The sequence below is a fragment of the Berghia stephanieae genome, chromosome 3 (assembly GCF_034508935.2).
Source record: "Berghia stephanieae isolate SIO BIC M18660-M18661 chromosome 3, UCSD_Bste_1.3, whole genome shotgun sequence".
NCBI classification, from domain to species: domain Eukaryota; kingdom Metazoa; phylum Mollusca; class Gastropoda; order Nudibranchia; family Aeolidiidae; genus Berghia; species Berghia stephanieae.
In genome coordinates, this window is record NC_088362.1 from 19,424,837 (window position 1) to 19,442,485 (window position 17,649).

General features: G+C 34.8%; 1 protein-coding gene across 1 annotated transcript; it reads right to left on the reverse strand.

Moving 5' to 3' along the window:
* Positions 1-1,081: 1,081 nt before the first annotated feature.
* Positions 1,082-17,284, reverse strand: LOC144967296 (FACT complex subunit SSRP1-like). The gene is made up of 17 exons (XM_078904356.1): positions 16,799-17,284; positions 15,233-15,418; positions 14,608-14,713; positions 13,507-13,697; positions 12,968-13,062; positions 12,271-12,406; positions 11,683-11,786; positions 10,146-10,274; positions 9,528-9,749; positions 9,059-9,131; positions 7,972-8,098; positions 7,494-7,539; positions 6,906-7,107; positions 4,908-5,105; positions 3,164-3,325; positions 2,689-2,925; positions 1,082-1,480 (listed from the first exon to the last, which is right to left on the reverse strand). The coding sequence occupies exons 1-17, from the start codon at positions 16,850-16,852 to the stop codon at positions 1,430-1,432; spliced, it is 2,319 nt and encodes a 772-aa protein (XP_078760482.1). The 5' UTR covers positions 16,853-17,284; the 3' UTR covers positions 1,082-1,429.
* Positions 17,285-17,649: the final 365 nt, after the last annotated feature.

Below are 17,649 nucleotides of genomic sequence, written 5' to 3' on the forward strand. Positions count from 1 at the left end.
TAGGAACTATTTGATTATTTATCTGATTTTACTATCTGCGTATGGATGTTTTTGCAACAACCCTAACATGCACAGATATCTCAGTTTTACAGTTCAGCTCGCGGACAACAGGGAAATTTCAAATCCCCGATTTACTGCCTACATAATTCACATAAATCATGCATAGCTATAACTGACGCTAACACCAGCCTGTTAAAACAGTCATGTTATGTCCCTTGGTATGAAAACTCACAAAAAGGGAAGGTTGACGGATTTCTTGAGTTCTTTAAATCTTGGCTTTTTATTATATTATTTTTTTGTGTGTGTTCTTTTAAACAGATAGCCTTCTATTATAGTCGGAAAATTTTACTAAACAAAGAGGGAGAAATAACTAGGGATATTAAAAACACCTGTTACCTGGATGAAAGGAAGAAAATGGGATAGGAAAAGATTTTAGAATTATGATTAAATTAAAAGCACACATGAAAAAGTAAAACAAAAGGGAATGGTGCAACTATGGAACAGATGTAGATTTCAAGAGCAAACCATCAAGTGTAATTATTTTGAGATCACCTAAAAGTCTCATCCAGACACCAGCACAGGATCCCACTAAGAATAAGAAGAGGTATACACTATACACTCAAATGCTCCAAAACAGAAAACATAACCAACAATACACAACAGAGATGATTTACATGGAAAAAAAAGTCATCTCCCAACTCCCAAAACTAATACTAATTACCTGACGGTTTCCCTCTCAGCTAAGGGCCAGGACAAAACCAAGCAATCCCATTCCAAAACAAAGAGACAATGACAAAAAGCTACTTGGAAATTGGAAAGCAGATATGAGGATAAAAGACACAGCAAGTGACTTCCTGCCCACCTTGGGAGGTCAAAAAAGCCTTATTCCTAAACAAGGACAAAAAGCTTCATGCATGATGTATTACCGACAATACATGGGGAGAGGGGGGAGGAGGAGGCTGAAGTGGTATAGAGGACACAGCAAGCGACTTTCTTTGCCCACAATGGAAGTCAAAGCCCCCCCCCACCCGAGTCTCCGGCATTTATTTGTTAAATATCAATTAAAACAAAGAAAAGAAAATGTGTTATATTTTATTTTATTTTCAACATTGGGCTCATAATCTATTAACATTTTAAAAAAAATGTTGTATTTACAGTCATTTATCCTAGCCTAGATCCTAAATATCAGTTCCAAATAGTTTGGATTACAGAATTTCCAAAGTAAGTGTACAAAAACAAGTTGTATCCAGGAATGCAAGAAGTTTACTGTTTAATCGATGTTTGGGTATTCTTTTAAGAAATTTCCTTTGAAATATGATGATCTAGCATTGATACCATTTTTAATATATCCTGACACGTGGAATTAAGACATCAAAACAGCATTGTTTCAGGCCTTGAAGTAAGTTCCATATTCTTGATGAGCCTTAATTCAGTCTGATCCTGCATCTGATTCTGATTTGGCTGAACTTGACGCTTTTTTCTGTAGCAGAAACACAAGAAAAACAATTCTTAAGAGATCTGTCACAAAACGAAATTCAAGTAAAAAAAAAAAAGTGACAAAAAAACAAAAAACTCACAGCTTACAGTCTAATGTTAAGTAAATAAGTAATTATAGGCTCTCTTAGCAAAAAATGAACAGTTCAAAAATTGGTTCAAAACCTAAAAAGGTGTTTGAAACAGTGGCAGACAGAGCAAAAACTAAAATATGAGAGAAAACCAGCCCAACCGTTAATTTTTCCTTATATTTTTCTTTCTGCTTGACCTGGCACTGTTTCATATTCAAGACGTTTATCAAAGATGGGTTGAAAGTTTTAGTTAAATTCCCCTTTTCATGCATTTCAGGTTGTTGGAAAAGTAGCAACTCTTGTCAGTGATAGGGCTGTACATCATGTAGAACGAGACAGGACGTCTGTTAGGCGATATTACAATTATTTTCAGACAGAGACAAAGCTGTTAACGACCAGGTCCTCGTTTTACAATTGAGTACAGTGGAAGAATGTGATTAAAGAGCCTTTTCCAAGGATTCAACTATGCACCACTCAGAGCGACTTAAACCCATGGCCGTCCGATCCTAAGGCGAGTGTCATAATAAGACCACATAGCTGCATTGCCAGCTGGATTTTCTGATAACTAAATGGTGATTGATCATTTTTCAGAGATATATCAACAGATATTGGGATTTTCCTCCCATAATATCACAATTAAGCAAATATGAGTTGAGAAAATAATTGGTCTTGTGAGCATGCCATGAAGATTCAATCCTTACAGAATTGGGCAGACATTGAATTTATAAAACCAAAAAGAAGGACAACAATACAAAACAAAATCCAAAGAACAAGACGAAACAAAACATATGAAAAGATTTAAACTGCATTATGCCGAAAATCCTGAAAAAAAAAAGAAGCAGAATTGGTGTCTTACCTTTCCCCTAAGTTTATTATCAATATACAGCAAGCAAGTGACTTTCACCATATCAAGTTATGATTTAAGACAAAATCATTGTCGTTTGCATTTCTTTATTTTTAATGATTGATTTTTAAAAAATGTACCCCCCTTTACAAACTTTCTATAGTTGAACCGCCAAAAATATGAACAATTTAATGCTATAGCGATTATCAGACCTTTGATACTGTGATTAAAAAAAAAAAAATGATCACACACACAGACACTTTTATACATGAAACACACCTCATCATCACTACCAGCTTCACTTTGATTGTCTGAGCCAGCCTTGTCAGAGTCAGCCTTTTCAGATCCTGACCCACTGCCAGAAGCCTTCTCTTCTTCTTGTTCCTCCTCTTCACCTTTCTTTGATTTCTTTTTAAGAGGCTTGTCACTGTCGTCAGAACTCAAACCTGAGCTGCTTGATATCATCTCTCTACTCTTGAAATTACCGGCACCGCTTCCAAAACCTCCAGTTGCTTCCTGTGAGATTGAATATAATAATTTTTTATGAGAGAAAATATGACCTTGATTTATTGGATGAAGAAAAAAAAAAAAAAGAGGCAATGGCACATTATAATTTTATTAAGCTCTTTACAAAAATTGTGGGAAAAGAAAACTGCAAAATTTCCAAATTTTCCAATTCAAGAACTGGAAATTACTACCATCATCAAAACACTGTTATGTCAAAACAAAAACAAAAACGGAAAACCGAACAAACCTTTTTGGGAGAGACTTTGGGTTTAGCCTTGGCCTTACTCTTCTTGGCCCCTTTGTCACCTTCATCACCACTGCCCTCACTGTCAGAGACCTTATTTTTGTTATATTCCTCCATGGCCGCTGCATATTCTGCCTTCGCCTCTACTGCCAACTTTTCCCATTTCTGGAAGAAACAAAAAATAAAATAATGGAATGCTTGGAGGCAATGTTTTAAATAAATAATAAAATGGTTAATTTTTTGGACAGTAGATTTTCCTATATTATAAAAAAGGTACACTGCAGTCCACTTAAGATAAACTCCTGGGGACCAGAAAGAAAGTTGACCTTATCCGAGGTTTATTTTATCCAAAAATTCGAGGGGAACAACTTCTCAGCGACACAAACGTATATTTAATATATTCATTGTCTCCGTTTAATGAAAACATATCTCCAGAAAGACGGCCCAGTTTCCTGATAAGCTTGGATAAACTAAAAGTGACTTTAAAAAATTTTTTATTTGTCGTTTGAGTTACCTTTCACAATGTAACATGCATGCTCAGAAAGGAAGAATGAGAATGGAAAAAAGTAAGAGAGTTGAGACGCTATAATTACTAGACTAGATGGTCATGGCTAATTGTGTGATGAGTACCAGTTTCATTCTGGTTGTGGGGTTATACATGGATGACACGAGGAGGGAATGGCAGGGATGATAGGCAAAGGCAAAAAATGTGAGTGTCTGTCATGTGGTGACAGCTTGTGTATTTCAGAGGACTTACACCACCTATGAATGTATGTTCTCTGATGAATCTTTGCACACACTACACATTCAAAAATATATAGACAGTGCTTTTTTATTTTTTATTTTATTTCAGCAAGTGAATAGGTGTATTGCAAGATGAGGAGATTAAAAAATGGGACATGGAGAGGGAGGTGAGAGGGGTTGAAGAGGGATGATTGAGACTCCCTGTCAATCCCAGTCATGTAAATGGAGATTGATGAGTTTATCTTATCCGGACTATCTCAGGGACAGAGTTTATCTTAAATATTTTAAATTACTAAGATTTAATGCTGAAAAATCGGGACCAGCCTAAGAGTTTATCTTAACGCAGTCTTAAGTGGACAGCAGTGTAATGACAAAGTTACTAGGACACCTTTTTAAATATATTGGTAGTAGTCCTTTAGAGCCATTAGGCCCATGGAGCTAGGGTTTATCCTGGTCTCTATAGTGTGAAACAGACAATAGCAATTGCTTGCTACCCTTAGGAATGGACAATTAACTCACTCCATCCTAGGGATTTTTGCTACTTTTCAAAATTGGAAAAAATGTATTAAAATGAGCATGTGCATAGATATTTTTATTCAACTACCATTAACATGTAAAAACTAAAAGCATTAGCTTTGATACGACGCCTACAATTTGTCTCAGAAAAATGTAATAAATAGGCATGGGGTAAAAGTAACCGGGGTAAACTACGGAAATAGTCAGTTTTGGGTTGAGTGAGTTAATATGTGTGAATGAGTGAGTGAGTGAGTGAGAGAGAGAGAGAGGGTAGAGAGAGAGAGAGAGAGAGAGAGAGAGAGAGAGAGAGAGAGAGAGAGAGAGAGAGAGAGAGAGAGAGAGAGAGAGGGGGGAGGAGAGAGGGGGGGGGAGGAGAGGGATATAGCTCCTTTTTCACGGCAATATTAATGGTACTATCTTGTATGGCATAGACTCAGGCTCCCACTTTTTACCAATGCATTCACTGAGGACTAGCAACATTACCTACCGATTTGTCAGAGACTTCCTTCCATCTTTCCCCAGCCTTCCTGGAGATGTCAGTGATGGAAATTCCAGGAAATTCTTCTTTAATCTTTTCCCTGTTCTCATTCAGCCATAAGAAATATGCTGACTGCGGTCTTTTCGGTTTATTAGGATCCTTGTCCTTGCCTTTGCCTTTTCTTTTCCGTGGAGCACTTTCTTTCTTCTGAGGATAACAACCAAATCACAAGTGACACACAAACCAAAACAATGTAAAACATGCACTACAGTGGAACCTCCCGATTACGACACCTCCGAATAACGACATTGACCCGTGGTCCCGATTTTTTTTCTATATAAGATCAGTAAAAATAACCTCCAAATAACGACGCACTTTTCGATAAAACCTCCGAATAACGACATCATTTTGGCGATTTTCGGCAGTTTTCGTAGATATCTGATACTAAAAATACCGAGTATGAGTACTCAAAGTTTATAAAAACGATTCCTCCTTGAACCAATGAGAACGCAGCTTTTTATTTTTTTTTGACGAATCTTGGCTGATATGCATTAATAAAAACCAAGGTATAAATGTAAGTGTAAGCAAGTAAACACAAAATCTTGGAAAATGTGATATTATGTGGTGATAGAAGTAGTAGTAGTAGTAGTAGTAGTAGTAGTAGTAGTAGTAGTAGTAGTAGTGTGTAGTAGTGTTTTTGTGGGAGGAGGGGGAGGAATTTTGTTTGTTTTAAAGGGTTTTACAGCGCCCGTGACACATCTATGTCATATCAGCGCCAGTAAAAAGGAAGAAAATTGGATAGTAAAAAACATTCTAGATTTACAATTGAAATGACATAAGAAAAAGTAAGACAAAGGGGAATGGTTTAAATAGGGAACAGATGTAGATTCCAGGAGCACACTATCAGTGTATTCAGTTCAGATCACCTAAAAGTCTCATCCAGACACGCACAAGAACCCTCTAAGAGGAATACACTACAATGTTTTGTTTGTTTTGTCAATGTTAATAAAAACTGGTCCCGCGGGCCTTCCCACGCCCACTTTGTCCGCCATCTTGGAAACCTCTAAATAACGACACCTCCGGATAACGACATAAAAACTCGGTCCCGTGGCATGTCGTTATCGGGAGGTTCCACTGTATGTTTCTAACATTGATGGTTTAAGAATAACGGAGAAAGATGTGAAATTGGATATTTTGTGGAAAAGAGATAGGGAGAAGCAAGTAGGAAGGGAGGGGGAGAAAAAGAAAGAAATTCAAACAAAGTACAAATACATAAAAGAACAAAAATAGAGAATAGAGACTACATCAATCATACAGCATTAGGATGATACTAATGCTAAGAATACATTTATAGTAACCAACAGTAAGAGAGATGATCTGCGATAAAAAACCCCATTTGCATCCATCAAATTGAATGTCTCTCTTTAAGAATGTCCCAAAGCATGACCAAGACAAGACCATTCAAGATTGAGGACACAAAGGACCAGACTGAAAAGGCAAAAATGGATCGATTTAGAGGCCATTATCATGGCCCAAAAGGTAGATAATCCACCAAAACTGTAGGAGAATTCCACCCACCATTACGACCTGCTGTGGAACAAAGAAAGTCCCTCTAATTCAAAGAATGCAATTGGTTGCAGAAACATAACCAATTAGAGCATACTAACCCCCTCACCTACCACCATCCTGTTTCTTCCCATGTCGTTCTGAAATTATTTCTCATCTTCCTCTCTTGCCTACCATTCTCCTGGGAGAGAAAGAACCTGTGCTGTATCAGAATTTATACTCGCATAAATAATTCTATATCAAAACTCTCACATGAGCAACTAACAGTTTAAATTTCATGTTAATTTATCCTCATAGTGATACATATGTCTTATGACACCAAATCTATACTTCCTGGTGTCCGTAAAAAAATGTTATTTATGATGGCAGTCTGAAATTTCATCCAACAAACTTCAAGATCAATCAAAGAAAAAACAAAACAAAAAAAAACAAAACACTAACCGGCTTGGAGGCTTGCTTTGCTTTTTTCTCTCGTTCTGCTCGTCTCTTCTCTTCTTTCTCTCTTTTCTTTTCCTCCTTCTCCCTCCGTTTCTCTTCCCTCGCCTTTTTCTTTTCTTCATTTTCAGATCCTCCTCCTCCTCCACTTCCACTGTCAGAGTAATCAGAGTCGGAATCCGATGTTGTTGGTGGGTTACTGTCATATCTGAAGGGTAAAAACATTGAAAAATCACAGTATTAGACATGTCTACAACCCATAAAGCAAAATCAAATATAGTTCATTGCTAACGTTCTTATTATTTTAAACCTATATTTTATAGGAACAATTTTATTTTTATGTCTAACACATTCCAGATTCATACTCGGTTCAAGTGCATCCCAAATTATAGGGACAAAATTTCACTTAATGCATGGAAATATACATGTTAGGTGTTTTTATAGCAGCCCTGCAGTGACATCTCTGTGATGGAACAGCTTTGATTCATTATCAAATATCTGCAGTGAAAATAAATAAATTCCACATATGATACACAGTTCACAAGGCATTATCTATTACTATATAACAAAATGTTAGATAAAAACTTTACTTACTCTTCAGCAACTTCACTTCCACTCTCTCCGGGGTTGAAAGATTCATCTGTTTGAATAAACACAGTGACATGATTGATTGAGCAAAAGGTAAGGTGGTCTTAAAACCTTTTATACAACAGCCACACGTAATGAAGCTTATGCAGGAGGGCAGAAAATGCATTATTTGTATACTTTGAGTCATATAGTTGATATTTTCTTTAAAATCCATCCATAGATATGGAATTTACCTACTTTCGACCACGTGATGATTTTTAACAAAAAACTGTTGCACACAACCAACATATCAATATACATATTGTTACACAAAAGGTGGGTTACTAAAGTAATCACTCTATTGGTAAAACATGTAATGTTGCCTGTAAGAAACAAAACTGTGAATTGAATTAAAAAGGAGCTTTTGATAATTTCTTCTATTAGTGATAATTGTGATAGATTTAAGACGTCTACAAGAAAGTACTAAATGAGGACATAAGCTTACCAGAGCTGTCATCACTATCGTCATCATCTCTGTCTTTTCCTTCTGCCTTCATTCTTTCCAGGTAAGCATCATGATCACCACCCTCAGCATCACTGTCCGACATTTCATTGTAAGACGCGGATTTGCCCTGGAGGATTAAAAAAAAAAAAAGCAGGAATATGTGAGTGAAAAAAAAAGTTCTTGAGAGCCATAAGGGCATTCCCAGTTTTTATAACAAACTGACAATTGCAATTGACTGTTACTCTCTGGATAGGACAATACAAGTCTATAGCAAAGTACTTTCCATTAGATCTAACAGACCCAGCAACCCAATCGCTGCTCTGTAGACAGGAAGGTCATAAAAAAAAATCTACCATCACTCAAGATTGATCCCAGTACTGTTGCATGTGAAGCAAACTTTCTACCAATTGAGTTTGAAATGTGAGTTCAAATTAGCATACAGTGACGACATTTATAGTGTTTGGTTGGTACACTTTTAGGCCATTTAAGTGCCAGTTAAACAGGAAAATGTTGACATAATATTTACAAGTGTTTAAAAAGAGTAAGCGATATAAACTTGGTTCAAATAGACAACAGAGGTGAATGCATTTATGAAAGATAATTATTCACCAGGGGGAGAGGAGCAGTATGGAATGAGGTAGGGGGGGGGGGGGGGGGGGGGGGGGGGGGGAGGAGGAGAGAGAGGAAAGAGAGAGAGAGAGAGCATGGGTGAAAGTTTTAGGGATCAATTTGCCTGAAAGATAGACTGGTGAGGCGTTTGCCCCAAGAGATGCTCATATAGTTGTTTTTTTTTGTTTTTTTTTTTGCAATCTGTGACTTGCCATTAGAGTTCCTAAAACCAAGTTACGTGAATTTCATTGTATTAAAAATTAACATTCTGGTGGTACAATAATGCCGTCAAAAGAGTAAGCCAGCAGGTGATGATTATTATGACCAAAAAAAAAAAAAAGAAAGAAAGTAAATAACGACAATGTCGCCAAACTTTCACCCATGAGCGGGAGAGAGAGAGAGAGAGATAGAGAGAGAGAGAGAGGGGGGGGGGGGGGAAGGAAAAGAAAAGAAATGAAAAGAACAAGTCAACACTCACTCCTTTGTCTCCAATATTCTTTACTCTCAGGTTCTTGCTCTTTACAAAGTCATATAATTTTCCATATTCATCTCTGAAAAAAAAAAAAAAAAAAATTAAAAATTTATCAAATTGGCATCTCAATAAACACACTAGAAAAGAAATATTAGGGGAAAATAATATATATCAATGGTTACATCTAAACAGCAAAGAATTGTTTGGTCGTTCAGATCCATTCAGACATCAATAGATAAAATATACGTGACCCATGGTTCTCAAAAAGGATATTATTTCGGAGTGATATTGATGCTGAAACACTGAAGTTACAGCATATTAAAAACCACGAACAATTTACAAAGCCGAGTAAAATTATGCCCCAAAAAATCCCCAAACAAACAAAGAAAAAGAAAAAGAAAAAGAAAAAAGAAAACGTTGAGTAAAAAAAGAAAAAAGAAAAGAGAAGTGAGAGGAAAAAAACAAAACAACCTACTTTTCAACACCGACAAAAGTGAAAGTAGCTCCTTGTTTTGTATCCACTTCAAAGTCAAAAGATCTTGTGCTGCCAGCACTTCGGGCAAAATTGACACCCGAAACTTCATCAAATCTAATATGAACTGGGGGTTTATGGACAAATATGAATCCTCGTTCCAATGGATAAAGGAGGCCTGTAGCTGCTTTGTAAGAGCAGTAAACCGCTTGTGCTCCAGAATGTCTGATTTGGAAAGATTAGAAAAAAAACTGACATTAAACAACATTCCAATGGTAACTGTAACAATAGTTTCTATGACAACAATTCTCAAACACGGTTAAGTCATGAAAAGTAAGGCAAATTTTATGTTCAGAAAATCTTAATTTGCTTTCGCTTTCAAACAGCTTGGACTTCTCATTATCATTATGATTATTATTAGATAAGCGCTGGTATCCATATATGGTGCTCAGTGGTGTTTTACAATAGTTTTTTGGTATCCACAAGTTCACTTATTATTTAAATTACTATTAACTTCAATGATCAAATTACAGTAAGTCTTTGTGGTAATAAATAATGTGGTGGTGGTAATGGAAAAAATTATGATGATGATGAGATGGGAAAAATTCTTTAATGGCTTACCCCACGAAACTTCCGGGAACAGTGATCTTACGACCGGTGATGGCCTTAAAAACTTTACTGACAACTTCATATTCCAGGCCTGCCATTTCCTTTTGTAGCTTATCTTCATACTTGCTTTTAATCTCCTCTCTTGGATTTGATAAAAATTGAAAAATATTAATAAATGTGTTCAATGTATTGATTAGAAAAAATCCTTTGATAAAAATTGAAAAAAAAAAAAAAAATGTGTTCAATGTATTGATTGGAAAAAGATCCTTCAAGTCATATATAAAAAAAAACTTGTGCTTTTATACAGTGCAATATCCACTGAACGTGTTCAAAGCGCTTTCCAAGGGGTCCCTGACCAACAGCAACATGTAACAAGTAGAGAAGGACCCCACGCCTGTTAAGCGATATCACAATTTTTTTTCTCCAACAGTGACTACGCTGTTAATGGCCATTTTACACCTGAGTACGGAGAGAGAATGTGAGTAAAGAGCCTTTTCCAAGGACTCAACTATGCACCAAACGAGACTCAAACCCCAGACCTTCCGATCTGAAAGTAAGTGTGATACCACTAGACCACATAACAAATCAAATAATGCTGAAAAATTATATAGCGCTAAAACTCAGAGACACCAGACTCTAAGCGCTTAAAATCAAAGTACACTAAAAGAGTGTATGACTTTAAAAAATGTGTAAACTACAGAAATCGAACGACGCGTAAGATCTTCAGTAAAATGTATACAATGAATGAAAATGCGTAAAAATACACATTCTTTTTAAATAAGCTTGGTGCAGCACTGTCTGATGGTATATTTATGTCCCTGCGGGAGAGCAAAATTTAGTTTCATCAATTTGCGATATTTTGTTTTGTTATATACAATTTAACACTGGCTAAATGGAAATTGTAAGAAAGTAAATATGATTTTGAATGTTTGTTTTCCTTCAATCTGATGACCAAATACCAAATTTCAAAGGTGTATTTTAAAAAGTCATACAGCGCTCAAACTATCAAAATATAATTTTTAGTCCACCATGAGAATATTAAAAATCCAAAATAAGATTGAATATAACAATAATGTTCATGAGGCTGTTATAGTAAGTCTTTTTTGTAATGACTGACGCAATGTATTGGTTGTGCGTCATTTTGAAAACCATGGAATGATTTAGCTCTGATCAATTTGGTTGAATTTGAAATAATAATTCTTAAAAATACTAGTCTAGCACCAAAAGAAAGTAAATATTGCTTCAGAAAGTGTTGAAAGTGTGATCAAAGTATCAAATCTAATGTCCACATTTTTTCGAGACTTTGAAAAGCTATTCCTTCTTTTCTTTTGGTGTTAGTCTCACATTTGTAACCATCTAACCTTGAGAAATTGATGAAAATAGACCATTTCAAAGGAATTCAATATTGCCTTTTCATGCCAAGCATTATAAAATCTTTTACCATAGCCCCATGTGCCTTACAAGACTAATAAGTATTGGGGCGGTGATGATCATAAAATCCAAAACATATTTGAGTCCAAAATCCAAAATCACGTAAGAGGATGCTTACTCGGATATTGTGAGCTCAAGGGTCATTTCATCTTCCTTCTGGAACAACAGGATGAGGAAATGGTAACGAGTCTGTCCTTGCTTAATGGGAGGATCAAGGCTGACCTAGGACATCGATAATAAAAATGAGTGAGTGATAGAGCTCATCCAACAAATAGATATCTTTCTTTAAAATACTATCATAGTTGCATTTGGTCTGGGGAATGACAATATGGGTTCCAATCTTTGACAAACAATTTTAAGAAATATTGATTTCACTACTTTATGAAAAATGTAATTTAATTTAGTCAAATAAATATATGAGGAACCACTTGTTCATCTGTTGTAAAATGAATTGTTACTCATTTGTGACTACATAGAGAGATAGTAGACCTGTAAATTCTGTCAATCAACTGAAATCAGTCAATTCGTTAAATTCAAATATTAAAAAAAGGAAAGAGAGAAATAAAGAAATAGGAAAGAAATGAAACCTGAAAAAATTGAGATCTTAGATACAGATTAATCTAATTAGATGCCTATTATTTAAACATGATAGGATTAATAAAGTACAAATACGGAGCAACTATTGTTACTACAGAAGAAAAATTACCACAAAAAACATCTGGCGGCCATCTTTATGTGGGAGTAAAAAGAGCCGGAGGATGGTCTGATAAGGAATTTTGTAATCAAATGTCTTGCCATGGAGTTGAAGGAAACCAGGGTACAGTTTCAAATCATATCGACCTCTGAAATGAGAAAATGAAATACCTCATAAGTAGATGATGCACCCTGGTTTGGACCATAATATTCAAAAAGATTAATATCCCCTTGAATGAAAAACATCAAAATAAACCTTCAAAATGTTTCTCTAAATTCTCAGAATAATTGCCTCCCTATATTTTTATTTTGACTTTACAGTGTCATGTGGATAAAATTGTTTCCATTACTTTACTTCTTATAATTTGTAATGGTCTGTAAATGCTGACAAGTAATAAGATATGTTACACATGAAAAAAAGTAAAAAAATTAAAAAATGTTTCATGATCTGATATTTGCAAGTAGAAAGCATATGAAAAAATCTAATTTTAGTTCTAGAATTGTAACAGCCATTACAAGTCAATTCAAACCCTAAGAAAAGAGATGGTAAAAACACAAAATTTGGTACCATCCAAATAGTTTCCGACACTATGATAAATTTATTAAGGGAGATGATTATCAAAGAGAAAAATTATCCCTCACTGAAAACAGACACCAAAACTTCATAACCAAATTGTCTGGGATAAAGTGCCAACCAACATCATACATACCTTGGAGTAAGACATTGTATTTCAGAAAGGATGCAAATGGACTCCCCACTAATCTGGATAATGTCTGCATTCTCCATGACATTCTTATGGAATACCTGCAAAAGGATAAAAACAAGTGATGAATTGACCTTGAGAATGACATGATCTGAAAAAAAGCTGTAATTGCGACAAGACCTTGAGACATCAAAAGTCCAAGAGCCAGAGAGCACAATCAGTGATAATTTATTACATAAAACTTATTTCTAGATTAAGATTTCATTTTAATCGTGTAAAAATGGGAGGTAGTTGGGGGTGGAGCAAGCAGCTGTTTTTCAAGACCTTATTTTTTCTTAAATGAGTTAAACGCATTAGAAAATTATGGATCAAGAGAATTGCTTGATGGCAAAAACAGAAAAATTGAAAGCCTAATGGAACTTATATATACCCAATTAACTCCAAAGGAAGATCTACAATTCTGGGTGACTGAAAAGGGCTTTTAAATTGAATACCACTCTTTGAATTCTGAGAGACGACCAAAAGGTGACCACTTGTTAACTTACAGCTACAGCATCTGTTTCAGGATCAGGATCTGGTGGAATGTGAAAACGGACTTCCATCAGGGAGATACCAGCATCATCATTCTGATGAAATTCAATTGCAACTTCGTTCTTTGCTGAAACAGCATTGGTGACATTTGTCAAGGGGATCTCAAAGGCCAAATTGTTGTCTACTTTGAATTCAAGGGAATTTCCTGAATGAATACAAAAGAAATATCAAAAGAGTGAAATGTGGTTTCCAAATACACATCAAGTGAATAATCATATTGACCTAACCCTTAATTAACGTTCGTCTTCTTTCAGGAGATAGAGCAATGTAGTAGCTCAATTGGTAAACCACCTGATTTACCATTGACACATGAACAAGGCGATTAAATGGTCCAGCCTTTTAAAATATTGAACAGAAATTATATTATGAAGATAAGTGTCCTATCCAAAAATTGGATTTATAAGAATAGGGCTGATTTTGGCTCCATTGGCCCAATGTCTCTAAACAAACACTTTTGTTTCTTCATGGAATTTATTTAATTAAAAACTAATCATCATATTTGAGAATTGACAATCATACTGAAACTACTTGTGCGGCTATGAGGTCTGATGGTTTGACATTCACCTCCGGAACATAAGGTCAAGGGTTTGAAACCTACTCTAACAGCGCATACATGAGTCCTTGGAAAAGGCTCTTTATTCATATTTTTTCACTGTACTAAGGAGTAAAATGAGCACCTGGTCTTTAACTAACAGCGTTGTTTCTGTAAAAAAGAACTGAAGTATTGCCTAACAAGTGTTATGTCTTGTCCTACATGTTAAGTATTGATGATGGCTAGGGACCCCTTTGTAAAGCGCTTTGTGCATGTGTAGTGGATATCATCGCACTACATAAAAGCTTATCTAAAAAAGAAGAAAAAATTACATACTAGTTTCTATGAGAGTGTAAAGGAATATTAAACAATAAGCAAATAAAAAAATAAGAAGAATCAATAATGCTCATCTATGAGGATACAATTTATTTTTTTCTGAAAAGGAAATCATAAAAAGCATCCCATGGGATGCATATTAACAGAAAACCTCAGAATGAAAAGTAATCCCGACCAATAATCTTACCTAAAAAATCGGATGTTCCCCAGTTCCAGCCTTTAATGGATCTTTCAATTTTTTCCAGCGAAGTATCAAAATTTCCTGAGACAAACTTTGAAAGCTTGTCATACTCCTAAGAAAAAGAGAGAGAGAGAGAGAGAGAGGGTGTAAAATATATCATGCAATGACAAACAAACAATATTACACTAACATTTTACAGGTCTTGAGTCAATTCTCAAAAATTCCGACCAATGGTAGGTAACTGAAATGTTGAAAATAATCAATAGCTTTTGATGAAAGTGAATAGAGGATTAATACTAATAGGGAGTGATTTTATGAGTTGTACTCAAATTAAAAAATAGTTAATTACTGCCTGTCTTTGCTTGCAACTTTGATACGACACTGAAGTTTCTTACTGATATTTTTATAACTTAATAGTGAACCCAAAATATATTTCTAAAAGAAAAAAAAGAATAACAAAAAGGAATTTTTCATGGATATAAATTGACCTGTTAACCAAAAATGTCAACCACTTATCCCTGTCATTGCTTGCAACCTTGATATGACACTGGAGTTTCTTCATTGATATTTATAACTATAACTTAATAGTGAACCCTAAAGAAGACAACCAAAACAAAACTGTGGAACTCACATTGTCTTTGAAACCATCATAACGATGAATATTTCCTGTGTTCAGAACAAACTTGAGACAATGCCCTTTTGCTCGTTTGAGCCATTGAACTCTACTGATGTCAGAACTGGGGAATTGGTCAACTTTACCAGTTTTCACATTTTTGAAGACCACAGTGTGTCCTTGTAATTTCAAACGACCTGGATTCTGTAACGGAAAGAAATTAATAATTTATTTTTTTAAAATAAAAAAAATCTAAATAAATCTTTTTTTTAAAAAAGGGACATCCTAATATTATGATTATTATTTTTATCTTCATCATCACCATTAATATAATAATAATAATTATTATCATCATTATCAAAAAGCCTTAAAATTGCATACAAATTTATTCAGTAATACATCAGATCTAAAATCTACAATTATTCCTATTCCTAAAGCTACTACTCCTACTTGGAAACTATTTTATTCACTGAAAGACAATACCAGATTCTAGTAAGCGCCTGCTGGGTCACCCAGTTTAAGATAATTAGTTATCAAAAGCACCCCAGCAGATGATAAATTTCTCTTTAAAATAAAAGGCTAAAGTCATATGACACAGTAGAGGCCGCTTAAAATGCTGGGAAACCTTAATTTGGAACTTTCCATCCTAACTGTGAACATCAACTGACCCAACCCGCCCATAAGAAAGTTGTGACTGGAAATTGCTGTTCGCGTTTAGGGGGGTTCAGTAAAATATGCTTAACTTTGTAATGAAGAGGAATATCGCAGATATTTTGGTATAACTTTTACTTCGTCTTTCAATTTCCTTTAAAATGGTCCCAAATAATGAAAAATCCATCTAAACTTTCAGGAATAAATTAAATAAAACCTGGCAATTTTCAAATGCGTTTATTTTTTTATTTACAGCGTGTGACAAACATTTGTTGTTAAAATAACATCTTTATTAATGCAAAATTTCAGGGCTCTATATCTATGCGCAGACACTATTTAATACTAATAATACCGCACCGAAATGCCATAGTTAGGTCTCTTAGTAAAGGTCCTAGGGTGGTTGTTTTTATTAGGGTTAAAGTTAAAGGTACTTGGGTTTTTTTTCTTTGGTTTAAGTTGATGGAATATTTGGGTTGTTTCCCTGACAATTTGCGTCATTCAATTTGTATCAATGACAATGTGTAAGTAATTAGTAATAATGTGTTATTTTGAATGTAAATGCATTGTCCTCAAAAGACGAACATTTATACAATCTGTTATAAGAACTTCATATTGACTGTTTTAGCCACTTTTTATTCGGACGGCACGCGATTTCAATCACATCAACTGTCTGTCACTGTCACAATCACGCTTTCCTCAAATGGTAATTTTGGGTTAAAAATCAGTCTGAAATTTCAGAACTTAACTGTAATAATTACATTTCTAATCAAGATTGAAACAAAATTCAAACTAGTTTGTAATCAGTGTTGCTAGCTCTTTCATATGACACGGTGCAAGAGTTACATTTTCACTCAATAGATAAGGTTAAAGAATTTAGATATATCTCTATGTTAATGTTAAAAATTCTACTTGTCCTGTACTCGTTCAGCTTACCAAAGCTCCTCTGTTTTCTTGAACAACATCTGGATACTCTAGCACATCAGTCATGATATGTTTGTACAGTGTACAGCCTTAGCTGTGCCAGACAATTCAATACAATAATATTGTAATTTTTTTAAATCTCCAGATATCTAAGGAATATTTTCTACACTATCATCACTTTCATCTCATTCAATAGCCATCGCATGGTAGTTTTGCCAGATCTACTTTAAAAATAAAAATGCCAAACAAGTTATAGAAAAATGCCAAAGGGTCTATCATTGATTCATTTTAAAATCAAACAACACAACATTATCATCATTTTCATACCCTATCGCAATTATAAATCACTTAATATCGCTTAATCGGTCGACCTTGCCCCGCTAACCCACGGGTGACAATGTGTAGATTGTATATTGGGTACTTGATGTTACTTTGATTATTTGACATTTTAAATGCTAAACTGGCAATATTTAAGTATCATTCTTGTTTTCATAGTCAAAAGAACAATATAAAAATTTGGCGGGAACCTAGCATTTCTTTTAACGAAACAAAATTGTATATTGAATTATAATTGCGTTACTCAAGATACAGAATTTAGAATTATTTTTTTTTTGTATGCACGCTATAAAGATTTAATATTATGCAATTATTGATTGCTCTAAATTAATAATTTCAGGCCATAAACCTTTTCTCGGTATCCCCGCTGGACGGTGCCACAAGGATCGAATTGCCAGTTTGTCCTTTTCTATACCAAATATTGGAATTCAGATTTTATATTTCGAAGTAATTCTTCTTTCCCTTTCTTTTTCTTTTCTTTCTTCCGTTTTAAAGCAGTATCAATATTACCCGTACCCCCCCCCCCC

Bases quoted from the DNA above. Each gene is read 5' to 3' on its own strand.
- LOC144967296 (XM_078904356.1), bottom strand. From the start codon at position 16,852: ATGACTGATGTGCTAGAGTATCCAGATGTTGTTCAAGAAAACAGAGGA. The intron at 15,419-16,798 runs GTAAGCTGAACG...TTTCCGTTACAG, and splicing joins AAGAAAACAGAGGAGCTTTG to AATCCAGGTCGTTTGAAATT. The intron at 13,698-14,607 runs GTAAGATTATTG...GTATTCATTCAG, and splicing joins GGGAACATCCGATTTTTTAG to GAAATTCCCTTGAATTCAAA.